Source organism: Coffea arabica, chromosome 2e (genome assembly GCF_036785885.1).
Source record: "Coffea arabica cultivar ET-39 chromosome 2e, Coffea Arabica ET-39 HiFi, whole genome shotgun sequence".
In the NCBI taxonomy this organism is placed as follows: domain Eukaryota; kingdom Viridiplantae; phylum Streptophyta; class Magnoliopsida; order Gentianales; family Rubiaceae; genus Coffea; species Coffea arabica.
In genome coordinates, this window is record NC_092313.1 from 24,082,851 (window position 1) to 24,101,659 (window position 18,809).

Consider the following 18,809-nt stretch of genomic DNA (forward strand, 5'->3'; position numbering starts at 1 on the left):
GGGGAGGGGGAGGGGAGGAGTTGGGGAGAGACAAAGCTAAAAAAAAAATTTGAAAAATCCATGGCTGCTGCAACTCTGGCGTCGGAGGGAGAGGGAGCGGAGAGGAGAGGGAGAGGGAGAAGAGGGGAAGAGAAAGAAACACCCTGCAACTCTGGCGTCGGATGGCTGCTGCAATGCCCTGCAAGTTCTTGGGTGTCGGAGGCCACCAGGGTGGGGGAGGAGAGGGAGAAAGGGAGAGGGAGAAGAGGGGCAGAGAAAAAGAGGGGTAGAGGGCAGAGGGGTGGCGGGGGAAGGAGAGGGAGGGGTGATGGGCAGAGGGGTGGCGGAGGGAGGAAAGGGAAGGGGAGAGGGAGGGTGACAGGCAGAGGGGTGGCGAGGGAGGGAGAGGGAGGGGTGGCTAGCAGAGGGGTGGTGGGGGAAGGAACGCAGAGGGGTGGCGGGGGAGGGAGTTTCGGGAAAGGGAACAGGGGAGGGGGAAGGGGAATGGAGGAAGGAAAAGAAAAAAGAAAGAAAGAAGAAAAAGAAAAAAGAAAAAGAAAGAAAGAAAAGGAAAAGGATAAAAAGTTTTTTCATCTCAAAAAAAAAGTTTTTCTACAACTTCTACAGTGATCTACAGTAAAGTTTTATACTAACACTCAAAAAATTCACCTTCCAAACGGGGCCTTTGTCACCAACAGAATTGGCATCAATTTTTAATGCCTTCACAACCAGCACTTGTTCTCTTGGATGAAATTTAGTGTGACATATCAATGAGATACATTGATTTATTCTAGGCCCAAAATTTGGTACGATCACATGAACAAATAGATATTTAGAAATGTTGAACAATAATTTCTCACAGTGTCCTGTAAACAATCATTATTAAGCAAGAGTAGATGAACATGGCAATTCGGTCCTACAATAAATTGCATTTTTTTTAGGCATAGATGACTTATTTGCCTTTAACTTTGTAGGCTACAATAAATTGTAGGCTTAGATGTAGGTAGATGATATTCATGATCTTTTCTCAGATACTTTAGACTATGAGTAACAGATGCCTAATACCTAATTTTTTTCTTTTTTGTTTTTAAAAAAAAACCTCCCCCACTCCCCTATTCCTTCACTGTTCCAAACTTGCCGGTTAGGATTTGAACTTCAATCTATCAGGTGAATGGTCAACAGTGATGCTTAGCACCTACTTTAATAATGTTCACCATCCTCTAGGAACGGATTTTGGATTCTTACATACTCCCAACTAGACGAGGAAAATACAACATAGAAAGTGTACATTCATCAATACACAAATGGACATACATAGCTCCTTTAAGTTTACATGTGATTTTTTCTAATTAGTTTAAAAAAAAAAATAGATGGGCTAGGAGATGGCATAGAATGGATATCAAATTCCTAACTCACGGAGCGTAATTCAAATTCTGAGTTTTAAATGGTTGAAATCCACTTCAAAATATATTGGATTTGAAATCTTAGCTATAAGAGATTATTAAACAGTGGGATGGATTTGGGATGCCTGTGGAAATCCAAATCCACCCATCCAAACACACCCTAGTATTATTCACCAATCTAATATGCCCTTAATTCTTTGGAAAATTCATGTGATTTTAGGAGTTACAATAGGCTGAACTGAAGGAAGCCCCAAAATTTGATCTCTATTTGACTCAATAATATCTTTCCTGATCTCCCAACAAATGTCTTTTTTTTTTTCCCTTTTTAAGTTGGAGAACCATTCCTTCAAGCTCTTTGACTTTTGGACTCTAATGAGCCCTTTAGCAAATCAGAGCCCCAACCACTTGTATGATGGTATACGGACAGCGGAGGATTAGCTTGTATGATAGTATACGGACAGCGGAGGATTAGCCTGTCCTCTGGGCCCAATTCTCTACCCTGCATCTCTACCGTCCATTGTGATCCAACGGTTGACGTTCTCTCCCTCCATATAGCAACCAAAAAATTGCTAAAGCACCGTCCATCTCCGGCTTTTGGCGGGAAAAGTGAGTGAAACTGAAAACCTGAGGAAGGAGTAGCACACTCTCTCCCGCTTCCGCTACCACTGCACTACTACTACTACTACTCCGCCGGAGAAGAGAGATTGGGAACAATGGCTCCTCGGAAGAAAGCTACAACAGCTTCTAAGAAATCGGCAACTAATCAGAACAATCATCTTCACCAGCAGAAGCAATCTCAGCCCTCTAAATTTGGAATCCAACACTTCTTTGAGCGCCACTCCCAAAACCAATCTCAAAACCCTAAAAAGCCCATCAATCCCTCGATTGCTAATTCCAATAGTTCTACGATCTCTACAGTCCCCAAATTTATGGATGGTGATCCTCCAGTTCCTCCGAACGCTAGTAATGATTCGGCTTCTGTGCCTGAGAAGTCTGGAAATGAGTCCGATTCTAAAAATGAGGGATTGAGCTGTGAAAACTTGAGAATTGGTGTGAATAAGGAAGTTGGCGGAGTTGAGAAATTGGAAAAAGAGACAAATAAGGAAGGGAATGAGCTGAATAATCCGTCTCAGATTACGCCTACAGAGAATAAAATGCCGGTTGTAATAGAAATCGAGGAGAATCCAGATGAGGTTCGGGAGGTTTCACCTGAGGTTTACAAGGGAAAGCCTCCCAAGCGGTTCAAGTTTTCGCCAGGAATGGTAATTGTTTTCTCAAGCTTTGTTTTTTTTTTTTTTGGAGGTGTCTGATTTTGGACTTAAGCTATAGTGCTTAATCAAATATTGTACCATAGTTAATCGCCCCCTTCCCTCTCCCAGCTTCTTAAATCCCACCCCCCTCCCCTCCTAGAATTTTTTTAAAAAAAAAGTAATGAGCAACTTTTTGCGATTTCGATGCTCCGTGCTAGCAAATATCATGTATTATTGTTTGTAAAAGGGAAAATTTAAACAATGTACAAAAAAATTAAGAAGAGAAAATACATACAAAAGAAGCGTTTTTATGGAAGAAAACTTCCCAACCCTAATAATGAGTTCTAGGATGAAGAGCTGAAATTAATTGTCAGCTTTAATATTGCAGTCATAGAGCTGAAGTTCTTTTGCTTTCCTTTCATTTTTGGGTTAAAATATTTAAGCTGCATTTAAGTTCAACTATTACTGCAGATATACCTTATAGTAAAAAAAAAAACTTTTGGTTCTCGAATTAAGATAATTGAAAGAGCTGCCTCTCAAGTTGGAGGGTGGGATTATTTGCTTGAAGTGTTGCTGATGCCATGAGAACCTAAACTGAATCCTTCTTCAGAGGAAGAAAAGTACTTTTGTGAGGTTTTTAAATATATTGTCTAACATGTGAATGTCATTGTGGTAGCTGATAAAGCAAAGTCAGGATGATGGAGGTGATGAGGTCACATGGAAAATTTCTCCAATAAATGAGCGACTTCATTCCATGTCAAAGAATTTTCCTGAAGTGGTCAAGGTTTTGAAGGATTCTACACGGTTTAACTGTTTAAATTTTCAGCAAAGTTCCATGACAAAGGTTTCACAAATATTTTCCTTTTCTCTTAATGTTCTTTTTTCCCAAGGCACTGAAGGCTGAACCTCAATGTTGGTATTGTTATATACAGACTTCTCCCAGTGCAGCAGGAAAGCTTGAAAAGTGGCTTTCGTCTCCACCTGTCAAGGCTGCTGAAAATTCTTTGACGTGCTCAGATAGGGTTAGTTTGAGAAAGCATACAGGAAGACACATTGTGTGTAAGGTTGAAAATCTTGCAATCAGAAATAGTGAGAATAATTCTGAAGAAGTTTGTAGTCAAAGTCCCTTTAAGACTCCGCCATCCCTGTCCTATTGCCATGATAAGGTGATGATTCTTCATTTTCCAAGATTAAGTTGACTAACTCTAGAAAATTTATTTATCTAATGATTTATGCCATAAATTAAATGCAGCCTCATGATGGAGTCATTATTCATGGAGAACCTGATCAGCACAATTCAAGGCCACATAAAAAGGTTGTAAGACTACCTTGCATTTGATTCAACAAAGCTATCATCTTGTTCCTAAATGTTCATCCATAAGTTTCAAATACTGCTATGGAGAATTACATGAGTTGAGTTGCTCATCGTGCCAGTCTCTTTTATTTATGGTTTCAGGCACTGATTGAACTATTGGATGAAGTAGAGGACGTAATTTCTGTTGAAGAATCAGTATGTGATAAAACACAAGCGTGGTTTGATATAGGTAGATCCATCAATGAGCCGGATTTCATTGTAGAGCAACAGTTAATAAACTCAAAAGAACTAGTCGAGAAGGAACCTTCAAACAATTATTTTCTCGTATTGGAGGTACAGAACAATATTCTTCTATTCAGCTAGACACGTGATGGTTTATTGACATTTCCCCCATCGCTGCAGGTTTCTGAGAAGCATGGAAATATTGATTCTTCTGGTTCACGGAATTCTTTTAAGGTTCACAATTTACTTAAATATAGAAAATTAGAAGGTTTGATAAAAATGGTCATTTTAAAAGCTTAAACTCTGGCTTCTAGATTATGCGGGTACTGAATGAGCAAAATGGAGAAGAGAAGGCAGTGCATTTATGGGATGAATGGTAAGCAAATCTAGAACCTTCTCTTTGCATTCACTTAATCTACTGTCTTATACATAGTCTTTTCTGTAAAATGTCTTAATTTTCAGCACATTATGACTTATCCTGCACCATCTCAAAAGATGGAGTTGGAAACTCTTGAGCTTACATATGTCTTGATCAGGCAAAGTGCCTTTGCTATTAGAGTCTTAGCCTTTATGAGATAGTAACAAGTTCTGGTAGACTATTGGCTAGTCTTAATAAGTTTAGGCTTTCATACTTATAATCATTTATCCCATTCATGACTGGTACAGGTGTCCATGAAATTTTTTGACTGGCCAATAGGAAGTAAAATGAACAAACTGCTACATGAGGAGTATTCTCCTGAGTAGCACCATATTTTTCGTATCTCTAGCAACATACATTCTTAATCTTCAATAGTTGCAAGGTGAACTTTACTGTTAATATAAGAAGTTCAACTCCATTTTTTTCAATCTGGATGAAAATCGGATGCGCTTTTTGATTTTCAATTAGAATTGCTGATCACATTAATGTAGTTTCCATATAAAATCAATTCTGTTACTTGTATTTCTCATCCAGTGGTCTTGTTCATCAAATATTCTGAACCAACCCCTATTTGTTCCTTTGGTATTGGATTCCAAATGGTGAATAACTGTGAGTGAAATCTTTGTGTTATTTAGTTGTTATATCTATTCTTTTTTTTTCAGGTTTTATAGTGTTGTTGCACCTGGAGATACCGTTCACATCATTGGTGAATTTGATTACGAGGGAAAGTGTGATGTCAATCATGAGAAGAATTTTTTAATTGTTCATCCTGATATTTTGGTGTCTGGAACTCGGGTATTATGAAGAATCCGTTTAGACTTGTCTAAATTGTGCTTTTCAAATTATATCGCTTCTATCTTAGATGACATACGCTTGTCTCCCATATCTGAAAACTTCCCATATCAAATTCAGCGCATCTTTTTCCCTAACTGTTGTTATTCAATCTATACTACTAGGTAGCTGCCAGTTTTTCTTGTTCAAGGCGCACAGTCCTGGATGAAAGGCTAAAATCTAATGGATATGCAACTGCAGCACTGGTTGGTACGTTGCTGCATCAGATATTTCAGGTGGAAATTTGTTTCATCTTCTGTTTAATCAGGAAAATACGATGTTCCTTTTTATAGGAAAACACTTTCAGTTGTTTCTGTATAGCAAATTTTATATGTTTCCTTTCCTCAGGCTGGGCTGATCAGTGAGTCCCTCTCAAGAGAGTTCTTAGAGCAATATACAACTATTGTACTTCAGAAGAATCTTGACACCCTTTATGCATGTGGAGGTAGAAATTTTTATTGTTATATCGATATGTAATTTTCATCAGCTCATAAGTTCACTATGTCTTTTATTTCTACAGATACATGATGATGTATGGTGTTGCATTAGTTAATTACTTCAGTTACTATAATTTCTTAGCATATATTTCTATACGGTATTCACAAATAGCAACAAAAGGATACTTTCAGTCTTCATTATGACATCTTTGAGAACTATCATTCTTCGCTTGATTGCAGTAAATGAAAAGGACACTCGCATGACCTTGGTTGAAGCGATCCCAAAAATATTGAACTGGATCTCCATGTTCAGAGATTCGCAGGTAAATGAATAACAATTTTGATGACCTCTCTCCCAATATAATGTCTTTGTGGGTAGGGATGGGTCTGGAACATGCTGTAATGTTTTATACTCTTAGTGTGAGCTTGGCCTAGGTCAAAACCATTATGCCTGGGTTGCAGCTTTTGTAGCTTACTGACACATGAAAAGATTTGTATAGTTTAGCAATTTGTGGCTGAATAGTGTTTTATGCGAAGTCTAATTAATTAAAACTGAACAATATCACCAATTCCAATCTTGTCATCAATAAAAGACTGCCATGCCATTCACCCTGTCATATAAGCTGAAGCTCTGGATCTTGGCTATCTGCATGCGTACTGCTTTTCTTGAATTTCTTCATTCAATGGACTGCACTTTGACATATTTGAGGTATTTTAACTTGTACATTCTTCCATTTGTATGCAAGTTGTCATGTTCTATTCATGTCGTACTCTATATTTTTGAGCTAAATTGTTTTACAATTAGTGTAGGGTTCCAGGAACCAAGCAGTTGACTTTGGATGTCATGGTGGACTTCAGAACATTAAAGTATCTGAGGTGAGCATCCCACTTGATCTTCTTTCAGTAAAGTATGAATTTGGTAAGATTATATTACAAAATATCCATCTCCATTGTCGTCTGGAAGATGTGAAGCTCTTACTAGTTGATATGCTTAACTTGGGTGAGCAAAATATTGAATTTTCTGACGTGGAAAATGCTATATGTGCTTGAATTATGTGAAGTTTGTTATACTGTTATATCTATATCTACTTGAGATTCAATACTAAAATTTCTCGGATTGTTATTCAAATGCATTCTTTCAATGCTAATTGTTCACAAAAATTTCATGATCTTCTTCTATATATGAAAAATTGGTTTTTTTTTTTAATGAGATGTCCTCTTCAAAAACCTAGGTTGTTGACATTGAGGAGATGGCATGGGCACCCAGATATGGTTTGAAAGGAATGATTGATGCTTCCATGCGGGTAATTATAGACAGCAATGGACATATTGAGAAGATTATGCCTTTGGAGCTCAAAACTGGGAAAGGAACCAGTGGGCAGGCAAGCTTTTGTAAAGATAGTTTCTGTAGAACAGTGCAGGGGCCTTGTGGTGGTAGGCCTAATTTATTCATAAACATGCTTGATCCAAGTGTTGTGACAATGATTTGTCTTCATGCAGACAGCTATGGAGCATAATGCCCAAGTTATGTTATATACTCTCCTAATGTCCGAGAGGTCTGTTAAAGTCCATGTACTTCTTGGAGTTCTACATTTTATCCAGTTAGAATTCACTCAGGCTGTGTTTGTTTCCTTTATAGATTTGGAACTGGCATGAGAATGTAACTGTAATCTATAAAAATTTCCATAAAATACAATTTCGATAGCAAGCCAATTTGATTTCTTTTAAGGGACCAAAAGCAGCCTCAATAATGCTCTTGTAGATTTTGCAAACTTTCTTTCCAATTTGTTGTTATTGTTAAAATAATTGTGCCTTTTATTGTTTCCCGTTCCAGGTACCAGAAAGATATCAATCAAGGTCTACTGTATTACCTGCATATAGATCAGACACGGGTAATTTTAAGCACATGAAGAACATCTTGCTTTGCTTTTCCTTCATTGTGTGTTAATTTGTGATACGTTTATCTCTAGGGAATTTCTGTCCAAAGATCTGATTTGGTCGGACTAATAATACGCCGAAACGACCTGGCACATGATCTACTAAAGGCATTAACAACTCAAGAACTACCGGCAATGCAACAGGTACATGTACATTTGATTGTCCGTTTTGATTTCTAAGCCTTTTATGCCTTTTGTTACATGCTTTGACTAGTTTTTGACATTTTGATGTAGAGCATAAACATGTGCAGAGGTTGTCGCCACCTTGATGTCTGTACCATCTACCATAAGGTAAAAAGTCATATCCCTGGATTCCGGTTGGATTCCTAGATCACTCTCTGAATAGATGATGCCAATGCAATCAAAAGATGGAGAAGCTTGATGTGATGGTGCAAACGCTAACACAGTTTCACTTTCCCTAACCTCTTTCAATGTCAACGGGAAACAGTTCATCAGTGTTCATAATCTTTTCTTGGAATTTGACCTGTTTTGTAGCAGTGTCTGTTTTGAGGCTCAGTGTCCCCAAAATGGATCTATTCATTGATGTTTTAATACATGGAGAATAGTTATTCTTTTTTTTTTTTTCAAATGCAGCTAGTTCTGCTATAGTATTTTCTGCTACAATCTTACGGTTTTGCTGCCACTGGGTTTACCCCACCTTTGTTAATTTTTCAACTATGTAAAATTCTAAAAATTTTTTTGTTTCCTTTCTGTCCTAATTTCCATATGTAATCATCTTGCTCGTAATATTTTGTTCAAACAATCTGAAATCCTGTTTGTGCTGGTAAATTTCTCTTGCTGGGATCTCAATAATACATACTAATAATAAATGGGTATCATCTTAGGAGTAGAGTTAGGATGATGGTGTCTTGTTTATCAATGATTGGTAAGCTATACATCAAGTTTGCCTTTTAAGCATGATGTACTAACTGATCACTCGCAGATATGTATTCCAGAACTCTGAATTGCTTACCTTTCTGTGCTGCAACTCTGCTACTTGATGTTATTCATTGCAAATTCCTTCCCTGTGAAGTAACTTTGTAGCTTTCCCCATTTCTGCATGGTTGATAACAGCTTATTCGTTGTTATCTTTTTTGCATTTTCTAAGTTAAGGTCAAGTATATAGAACAATATGAGGTGGTAATTCATCAAAACTGCATGATCAACGTGAGTTGATCTATTCTTAAAAGATTGAGTTTAGCATCATAGATGAGTTTTATGTATGTTTCCATTTCTTATGAGCAATAACCATGACAAAACTCAGAGGAGTACAATATAATTTACTAAAGCTATAATGAATATAGGTTTAGCTACCGCATTTTGCATCCTGAAATAAGGAGGGGAAATTTCCTAGGCTCTTTTTCTTAATACCATCAAATTATGGGGAGTGTTCCATGAGGATGCTGTTTATGGTAGGTGATTCTGCCTTTGTTGCTGCGTTATCTGTTGAAAATGCCATTAATATTTTAAGGAATAAAAGCTGATTCTTCATTTTAAAACTACATTCATGTGAGGTATCTTTCTGTAAATATGTGGATAACTGCGAGTTCAAATCACTATTTAATGGTGTAGTCCTAATTTTTCCAGCTTCCTAGGTTGTTACAAGTGGCACCATCTCCAGACAGGCATTTAAGTTGTGCCTTCTCCATCTTTGGTTAGAACTTTTCATGCTTCTGACTTTGGTTTTGACTGTTGAAGGCATATGGAGGGACCACAGAGAGCAGTGGATTGGGTGATATGTTTGATTCACTTGTACAACATTTAACAACTAGAGATTCCCTTTTTCTTCAGAAATGGAATCGATTGATTGACTTAGAGGCTAAGGAATTGGAGGTATTATATCTGAAATGATTCTTTGGCTTAAGATTGTGGCATTCTTTCTGTGAATCTCACTGTGTGCCTGTTATGTCTTTCTGTGTCAGGTTGGGAAGAAAGAAATCTGGATTTCACATATTTTGAAGAATGATCTCCTTTCTGGTCGCCTATCTTCCCTTGTTCTTGATACCTCCCACAAAATGCCTCAGAAAGGCTTTTCCAAAGGCAACCAATTTGTTTATCGATTTGTCCGTCAAAGTTTTCCATTGGTTGGCACTGAACAGCAAAGCTCTCCTTCTGGATTAAGCAGCTTTGATAGTACACTTAGGAGTGGGGATTATGTGGTATCTACTTTGAAGTATTATTATTATTATTATTTTTTTGCATATTTTTACTTCCATGAACATTAATGTTATGAGGCAGTCTTGCTAAGTATGCAAATGTTGCGACTTTCTTACTGTGTAGGTCCCTTTTTTGTACTTTTATTGATCATATTTGTCAGTAGAAAAAGCAATTAAGCAACAATTCAACTCGTTCTATTTCAGTTTATACTTAGCTTTAAATATGCCGTATCCAATAGTAATAGGTGTAACTCAATAATTAGACGGTCAATAACATAAATTTATTTGGTCTAGTTGGACCTTTTCTTGTCACTCTACCAGTGTGTGAAGTTTTGCAAAAAGTTTTTCTGAAGTTGTGCTTTATTTTTTTACTGAATTTGATCCTTTACAGTGAAATAGAAGTATTTTAGAATTAAAAACGTTATTTTTTTTATGCTTTCCTCTCCTCTTTCATTATCTTTCTTTGAAAAGTGTCCTTTTTCTTTCGGTGAAGAAGTTAACAATTTTCAATGTCAACCATCCTAGTTGGCATCATTTTTGCCCTTCAGAGATTTGCTTGCACTTTTAATTTAAAAAGACATGGTTAATTTCATTTAATTAAGTAAGATTTTCCTTGAACTATGCATAGAGTCCACCTGTTAATGCCTGCTTACTAAATGCACAGCCCAATAGTTTCTTGCATATGTTGCCACTAAAAGCACGTGCATGTTGCTTCACACTTATCAGCTAGTTATTTTATACTGCCTTTTGTCTTCCAACTGGTAACTCAAAATCTTCAAATGAGTTTACCTTCTACTTTTCAGATACTGAGCACTGACCCTGGTCATCTGCCAGTCGCTAATGGAGTTGTAATGGAAGTCGGTAGTTCTCATGTTTCTGTAAGTACTTTAATTCAGCTGTTACAAAGAGTATCAATTAGAGACCAGCTTATATGACCATATCTTAAGTGGTTGAATTAAGATCAAGAGTAGGTGTTATTTACATCTAAGACTAAGAGTAGGTTATTGATATATTGCTGTGTAGCATAATGACTTGATCATCCCCAGAGTAGCTGTTTGTATAGATCACAGTTTTCACTCAGGTGACTTGGGCAACCACATAGATATCCATGGTGCAGAAAAAAAATGCATCTCTCAGCAGCAACACTTAAAACAACCTTTGAAACTACCGGTTATCTTAATGTTTAAAGTAGGTTTCAACACATTGTTTCACTAGGTATCTTTCTCAAAGCGCTTAAGGCTTCCAGGAAGCAGTACTTCAGTGGCAACAGATCTTAGTCAGCAGGCCTGGCGAATTGACAAAGATGAAGCTATGGCATCATTTGCAATTATGAGGTAGTAAAGTAAGCAACCTCTCATTTCTTATGGTTGTTGCTGGGTAAAAGTTTTAGTTGTTTTGGAAATAACGAACTGTTACATATTGGCTGTAAAGGTTCAACCTAGTTCAACTGTTTTTGCCAAATGAACAGAGTGATAGAGTGAGGAAGGTGATTGTCAACCTAGAGGTAAATGCTATGTAAACACACTGTCATCGTATTTATTGTTTCCTTATCATTTCCCCACTTGCCTATAAGTAATCATAGGCTGCCATCATCTGTGGATTTTTACTTGCTCATTTGTTGCAGGCACCAGCTTTTGACAGTGGATGTCTACTTAGTCAGGACCCTGCCATCTCATATATCTGGTCGGAGAAAAACTTAAATGATGATCAACGCAGAGCCATTCTCAAGGTATGCATCAGAAATATTACTGTGGCATTTGAATCAGTCTTTAGGTCTAGTATAATGAAATTCAGCATTTGCTTAGGTGCATGCTGTGAAAGCAAGCAAGTGGCTGTGGGGAAGCAAATTGGAATAACAGTTTTGACACTGACAATTTTCTAACTTCAATTTCAGATACTTACAACAAAGGACTACGCACTAATATTAGGAATGCCTGGGACTGGAAAAACGTCTACTATGGTGCATGCTGTAAAAGCTTTACTGTTGAGAGGCGCATCCATATTGCTCACGTCCTACACAAATTCGGCTGTTGATAATTTACTTATCATGTTGAAAGCTCAGGTCATAGCTGTGTCGATACATCTTCTAAATTGATTTCTTTTTTAGTGCTCACAAAAGGGGTCTGAATCTTTGTCAGCTCTATAAGTGTAGGATATGCCATTAGATTTTGTTGTTTTTATTTTTATTTATTTTTTCTGGTGCAACATCAAAAAGGAATGCTATTTTCCAGTTTTGTAATTCATCAGCAAGGGTGCGACCCATTGGTATTTCTTTAAAGGCAGGAAAATTGGTTTTTAGGGTATTTTGGAGAAAATTTTATGTGTTGAAGTTGTATTTTGAATAATAGGATTGATAACTTATTGTGTTTGCTTCATTATCTCATTCTCTTTAGCGCTTTTGTCTGTAACTGGTGTTTAAATTACTGCAGGGTGTTGACTTTATCCGAATTGGAAGATGTGAAGCTGTGCATGAGGAGGTCCGAGGCAACTGCATCTCTGGTAGAATCTCCTCTGTTTGGATCATGCTTTATTTTGTGATATGTCTTTGTTGTACTAATTTGTTGTGGCAATTTTATCTTACAGCAATGGACATTAACAGCATTGAACAGATTAAGCTGAGACTAGATCAGACCAGAGTAGTTGCTGTTACTTGTTTAGGGATAGCTAGCCCTTTGCTTACCAAGAAGAGATTTGACTATTGTATCATGGATGAAGCTGGCCAAACTACACTGCCGGTATGTAGGTTGATTCACCTTTGTTCTTTCTCCACAAAAGAAGTCCAAGAAATACTCAATATTTGTCTGCTCTTTGTTGAAAAAACAGCAATGAGAGACTCCTAGTTGTTAAAATGAAACCTTGTTATGAAAGTGCAAGTCATTTCCATATGGGAATGGTGCAGTGGCTGTTTTCTTTGAATTTTCTTGATATGAGGCTGTTGATGGTCATCTGTTGCCGGGGATGCCTTCAGTTCTTGCTGTTAGACTAAAATTGTCATATTTGAATGATAAGTATTTCACTTCATGGAAAGGGAGCAATAGAAGCAGTGTTTTGGTTTAAAGAGAATCCATAGGCATTGTATGCGATCAGTAGCAACTTATAGCAATGAGTAGAAGTGCATGTATATGACATCTGAGTTAGCAGTTAGCCAAAAGAAAATCAAGGGAGAAGGTGATGCTACTTGAATAATCCGTAAGAAGTGAGCATGATCTTTTATTCATTACTGTCTTCTTAGTTCTTTAGCATGCATCTTTCCCTAGCTTGGTGCGCTCATCTTCCTTCTGATGGAAATCTAACATTTTCACCAATTTTAAGGACACAACTATGGAATCTTAAGTCAGAAGTCAGACTCAGTGGCTTCTGAATTTGTAGAAGTATAGGAATGACTGTCAATCTTCATATCTTTTAATTTTGGATTTGTACAAAGGTAAAGGAGCGGACCTAATAGAAAAGCATAAATTCTAGGAGCTGTTTTAATTAGTTCCTACTGCCTCTGACTCATAATTTCTTTTAATTTTTTACTTATTATATTTTGTTGGTAATATAAAATGTACCCATATGTGTGTGTTTGTATTTATGTACAAATTATGAAATAAAATACCATCAGGAGTTTCTTTGTGTTTTCCTGGTTACGGTGTCTTCCATTTCTTTGGATTGTTAAGCACAATGTTTTGCACAGTTCTCCAAGATAAGCATGATAACACTTAATTGCAATGGCCGTACTCCAGTGACACAGAAACTTAATTCTGCAAACTAAATCTGGAATATGTTGTTTAAATCTATAGGTTGAGAGTTGTTGGTGGGCTTGTTTAGGACAACTAATCATTTAATGACTACATTGTCAATCAGGTGTCCTTGGGACCTTTGATGTTTGCTTCGAAGTTTGTTCTTGTTGGGGATCATTATCAATTGCCACCACTCGTCCAGGTGTTTCTTTTTTCTGAAGTAATCTTGACTTTTCTGGTGTACCCTATGATCTACTCGTTCCTTTACTTGTTTTTCTTATGTTAGAGTGCAGAGGCTAGAGAGAATGGAATGGCCATAAGCCTGTTCTGTAGGCTCTCAGAAGCACATCCTCAGGCAATTTCAGCTTTGCAGAGCCAGGTTATCTCTAAATTCGGGTTGTAATTTTTCCTGCATCGGCTCATTAGCTAAAAACACTTGATGCTTATACATTGCAAATGCAGTACCGTATGTGTGCTGCTATCATGGAACTATCAAATGCTTTGATATATGGGAACAGATTGCAGTGTGGTTCTGCTGAAATTGCGAATGCCCAACTCATTTACCCATGCCCATCATCTACCCCTGAATGGCTGAATGAGGTACATACAAATTTCTCTACGTTAAGTTGTATATAGATCTGTTGCTGACATTTAGATGGATGAAAGTTGAAACCGGATAATTATATAGATTTTTCTTGAAAGGCTGCTTGAAGTGTCAAGCTACTTGAAGTAAATGCCTCTCGTTATCTTTCAAATTACACTCTATTTGTGCTTTCTGTTGGCATGTTACTGTTCCCTATAGACAAACTCTTGTTGTGGCATTTTAACAGTCATGCATCTTTTCAGTGCCTGCAATTGCTGCTTCCTTGATAGCATTTAATTTGAACATATTGCTTTGCTAGCCTCTCACATCCTGTCTTTTTCTCAGTAACCTACAAGAGGATGATTCTGCCTTGTATAGGGTATAATGAATCCTTTTTCCATGATATAAAGCTTTGAACCAGATCTGAGTAAATGTTTTCTCTCTGGAGCCCTAATTGGTCATTTGGTGTCTCCCTTCAGATACAATCTGCATGGAGTTTGTGGTCATATGTCAAGCTTTTCTCATCTTTCTGTTTATGGTCTAGGATGTCTTATGCACACTAAAAATTTGGATTTTGGTTAGGTACAGAAATCAGAATCACTAATACCTATAAGCAGGTTCTGAGGAACCTTTGGATATTTCTAGACCAGGAAAAACACTGGGCGAAAAAAGAGTAACTTATGCCTGCGAAAGATACTGGCTGACATGTTCTAAGATCATTTACTCAAGCATCCATGTGAATCATATTCTGTACATCACAGGTTAACCTATGCTGCTCAAAAGTTTCTGGTCTTTTCAATTCATTTTGCTTGTTATACTAACATTTCTGACTTGGATATTCTTTCAATTTTGCCATATCCATGTATATGTTGAAAGGCAGATGGTTTTTACTTTTTATTATTTTTATTTTGGTTTTTTCATTTTCAGTAGCGTAAACACTCAAGCTTTTCGTTAGGAACGTTATGGTCCTCTTTTATCCCTGTACACTCAAGCTTGTTCTTATGAATTTTTTTATCAAGTTTATGGACAGTTATTATTTGTTTCAAATTTGTAGCTGTTGTGATTGATCACAGTTGGTCAATGTCTCGGTGTTTCTTCTTTTCTTTTTCATTCACTTTTTTCTTTTCCCTCCTGCTGGAGGATGGTTGGGGAGGGGTGTGATGGCTGTAATGGGGGTACTAGCATTTTCCTTTGAGACAATATTACTATTAACCGTGACAAGATTTCATAGGTGAACCCTTAATTCTTGTTGCAAAAGTAATTAAATTTTATTGGTTGATTAAATTCCTTGAATTTCACCAGGCGTTGAACCCAGAAAGACCAGTTATTTTTATTAACACAGGTTTGTTCAAGTGCTGTTTTCCTTTTACCTTTATCCCATGCTTTTCATCAGAAGAACTTGTCTCCCATACAACTTGAGTTGTTTACCGTCTTAACAACTCAGATTTCTTAGAAGCACACGAGTCAAATGAGAGTAAAGCAGTGAACAATCCAGTTGAAGCTTGTATTGTATCTGAGGTGCGATATTTTGGACCTGATTACTTATTGCGTTCTGGGATCAAGTTTTACAGAGTTACTGTTCTCATGGCCATTTCTATTTGTAGGTCATAAATGGATTTCTAGAAAGAGGCATTGAAGGGGAAAGCATTGGCGTTATTACCCCCTACAACTCACAGGCAAATCTTATTCGCCAAGCTGTTTCCACATCTGTGGAGATACACACGATCGACAAATACCAGGTCCGACTTTTGCCAACGTCTATACACAATGTTTTGGCTTTAAAAATTAACTATTGGCACACCTATTATCCTTCTGTGATGCTCTGGTAAGATTAACAACTCTTAAGAAGAGCTAGTCTGGGAGCTGTTGATGGGCATTTGGCCCATCGGTGATTTGATTATTTGTGTCACCTGCCTTGCAATTGTGATCACAACAATCTCAAATTGGTAGGGCTCTTTTCAAGCTTGTGGTGTTATCCTTTCTACTGGTTCCGGATTTTTATAGTATTAGAGTTTTTGTTGAAAGACACGTGTGGAAGCTTCAATTGGTACAAATAAACTGTTGTTTGTTTAGGAAGGAGTCTAAAGTTTCTTCTAGGTTAAGAAAATCGAATAGTATAGTTTTTTTTTTTTTTTAATTTTTAAATTCTCAGATAGATCCTTTGTGAAATGTTGACCTATCATTGGTGGAAATTTGAACTCTTGTGGCTAAAATTTTTTTTTTCTGCGTGTAATTCTCTATTAACATGGAAATTTACAATTTTGTCGGAGACTTGTGTTGTTGAATTGTCGAAACCAAGCGTTATTTTGTTTTCCCATCTTTTTGGCTTGCAGGGTAGGGACAAAGATTGCATACTGGTTTCTTTTGTAAGATCCAGTGAAAACCCAAGGACCTGTTGCTCTTCACTACTTGGTGACTGGCACCGGATTAATGTAGCCATTACACGAGCCAAGGTTCTCATCATGTAGTTCTTATTTATTGTGTTTGTTTGAGCAATAAATTATTTGTGGTTGTAGCTGAAAATGTTTGATATCTTTTACTACTACATTTCTTACCATCTTGACATTGCGCTGCAGACATTCATATGTTTTTGAAGCTTTCGTTATTTTTTGACTGATAAAAAGATGCATAACCACTCTTGAACAAACATGTACACTGAAGAGGCTGCATGTGTTTTTCCCCTCCCTCTTGAACAGAAGAAGTTAATCATGGTGGGATGCTGCAGAACTCTTTCGAGAGTTCCACTGCTAAGGCTTCTCATAGAGAAAGTAGAAGAACAAGGGGGAATAATGAGTATATCCAAGAGGGACATTAAACTGAAACCAGAGTTGAAGAGATGCTCCTCCCAATTGAGGTAGGAGTGATTTTGATGTTTTTGATGTAATTTATCATGTTGTAGATTGAGTACTTTTTGGAAATTGTAAATAAAATAAAAGTCCTTATTTTGAGTTTTTTTTTTTTTTTTTACTAATAAAATGGGGCGAGTCCAAAAGAAAACTTTCTGGAAAAAACTTTTACCAAAACGGCATGAACACTACACAAAAAGTAGGAATAGGATGGCCTTAACACTACACACTGGAACCTTGGAAGTATCCTCCAGAAACTGGAGCAGCTGCCGAGGATCAGTCTGTCCAGATAGAAGCTGCGCGCAGATGATGTTGGCAACTTCTTTAAAGCCTCCAATGGCTGGCTGCTGCATGCAAAACCGAAAGTGCGTGAATCCTCCCTCATTGGTTGCTGATTCGTTCATTCGCATACCTGATCCTGATGTATCTTCAATAATCCAAACAATCTTAGAGACGCCATCTGAGAAGAAACCATCAATAGCACTGCAAGCTTGAACTGGAAAACCTTCTTGGTTTGAAATAGGGTTAATAATACTTTGTCCCCCAGAGCTTCGAGGCAGTCACGGTTTACTACCCTCAACATTAAAAAATTATACTTCACTCTCCTGAAGACTAGTTAACCTTGAAAATCTTAATTCCATTGAAAAAACCGATTGTTATAAGCTTTAACAAGTTAACAACATTTTTGTCTTTTAGTTATTAAATGTATTTGTAGTTTATTATTACTGTCCTTTTTTTACCTCAAAAAAAAAAGTGGTGTACGATTTAATCTATATCTTCTTACTTTGAGTTTGAAAATAAGACATAAATATTTCACTTTTGTGACAAACAAAAAGTGACAATAATATAATTTTTAACAATTTATTATATAAGCAAACATAATAAAAATCTACTTTTTTTAAAATAACAAGCTTAATATTACCCTTTTTTATTTTGGAAAATTTTGCTAGTGACATTTATAATTATCACTGTATTGTTTATCCTTATTTTTTGATTTTAAAATCTAATAAAAAGAATAAAGTGTATTCAAAATTGAATATTAGTCCAACAGAAAAATTTTTCAAGGATAAGAAATTGAATGTAAGCTTTTTTTTTTTAAAAACCTTTATCAATTTGATATTTTTGTATATCAAATACTGTAGAGAAGATAAACATTTTTTTTACAAATAAAAGGGAAATAATAGCAAGTTATGAAAAATTTTCATAATAAAAAGACAATAATGTCATTGCCTTCATTTTTTTTTCTCTTGTATTTCTAACTTCAACTACTTTTTATGAGAGATAAAACGTACATCTTAACGTTAAGAATGATATGGTGTGACCACCTCCAAAGTTCAAAAGGAGCGAAGTGTGGTTGGTTAACCCTTTAATGCATAAACGAAGGTTGCCAAATGTCGAATGCTGCTTACGCTTATGAGATACTTCTTGGTCCTAAATGTCAATATGCCCTCTTGAAAAGGTAGCGTTAAACAAGATATTCCATAAGTATCTCTTCCGGATTAAACAATTTCCCATGCCACTTAAACGATTCCTTGGCAACCAAATCTGTCAAATAAATAAGATAATATGATGGTATCACGACACCCTCCTGTGGAGTCGTAGAAAACCATTGCCGCAACCAACATGACATTGAACCGGAATACCGACATCAAAATCAAAGCCCCAGTGGATAAGCTCTCCACGCCCTTTTAGAAGATTCACACTCCAAAA

The 18,809-nt window shown here is 36.8% G+C and overlaps 1 protein-coding gene across 2 annotated transcripts; it reads left to right on the forward strand.

Annotated features, from left to right (window-relative positions):
* Nucleotides 1-1,986: 1,986 nt before the first annotated feature.
* LOC113732069 (DNA replication ATP-dependent helicase/nuclease JHS1-like) lies at nt 1,987-17,206 on the forward strand. 2 transcript variants are annotated; one of them, XM_027257673.2, is made up of 34 exons: nt 1,987-2,644; nt 3,309-3,476; nt 3,565-3,798; nt 3,885-3,947; nt 4,089-4,280; nt 4,350-4,403; nt 4,484-4,545; nt 5,250-5,382; nt 5,544-5,654; nt 5,767-5,863; nt 6,096-6,178; nt 6,666-6,731; nt 7,088-7,237; nt 7,356-7,411; nt 7,690-7,747; nt 7,826-7,936; nt 8,027-8,083; nt 9,491-9,625; nt 9,715-9,951; nt 10,752-10,826; nt 11,164-11,282; nt 11,380-11,452; nt 11,573-11,677; nt 11,843-12,010; nt 12,378-12,447; nt 12,532-12,683; nt 13,795-13,872; nt 13,957-14,049; nt 14,133-14,270; nt 15,556-15,595; nt 15,698-15,771; nt 15,858-15,992; nt 16,587-16,706; nt 16,950-17,206. In XM_027257673.2, the coding sequence occupies exons 1-34, from the start codon at nt 2,096-2,098 to the stop codon at nt 17,109-17,111; spliced, it is 4,218 nt and encodes a 1,405-aa protein (XP_027113474.2). In that variant the 5' UTR covers nt 1,987-2,095; the 3' UTR covers nt 17,112-17,206. The 2 variants fall into 2 exon arrangements, 1 of the variants encoding a protein (XP_027113474.2); XR_003458642.2 differs by lacking the exons at nt 15,556-15,595; nt 15,698-15,771; nt 15,858-15,992; nt 16,587-16,706; nt 16,950-17,206 and having other exon boundaries at nt 13,964-14,049; nt 14,133-14,268.
* The last annotated feature ends 1,603 nt before the right edge of the window (nt 17,207-18,809 follow it).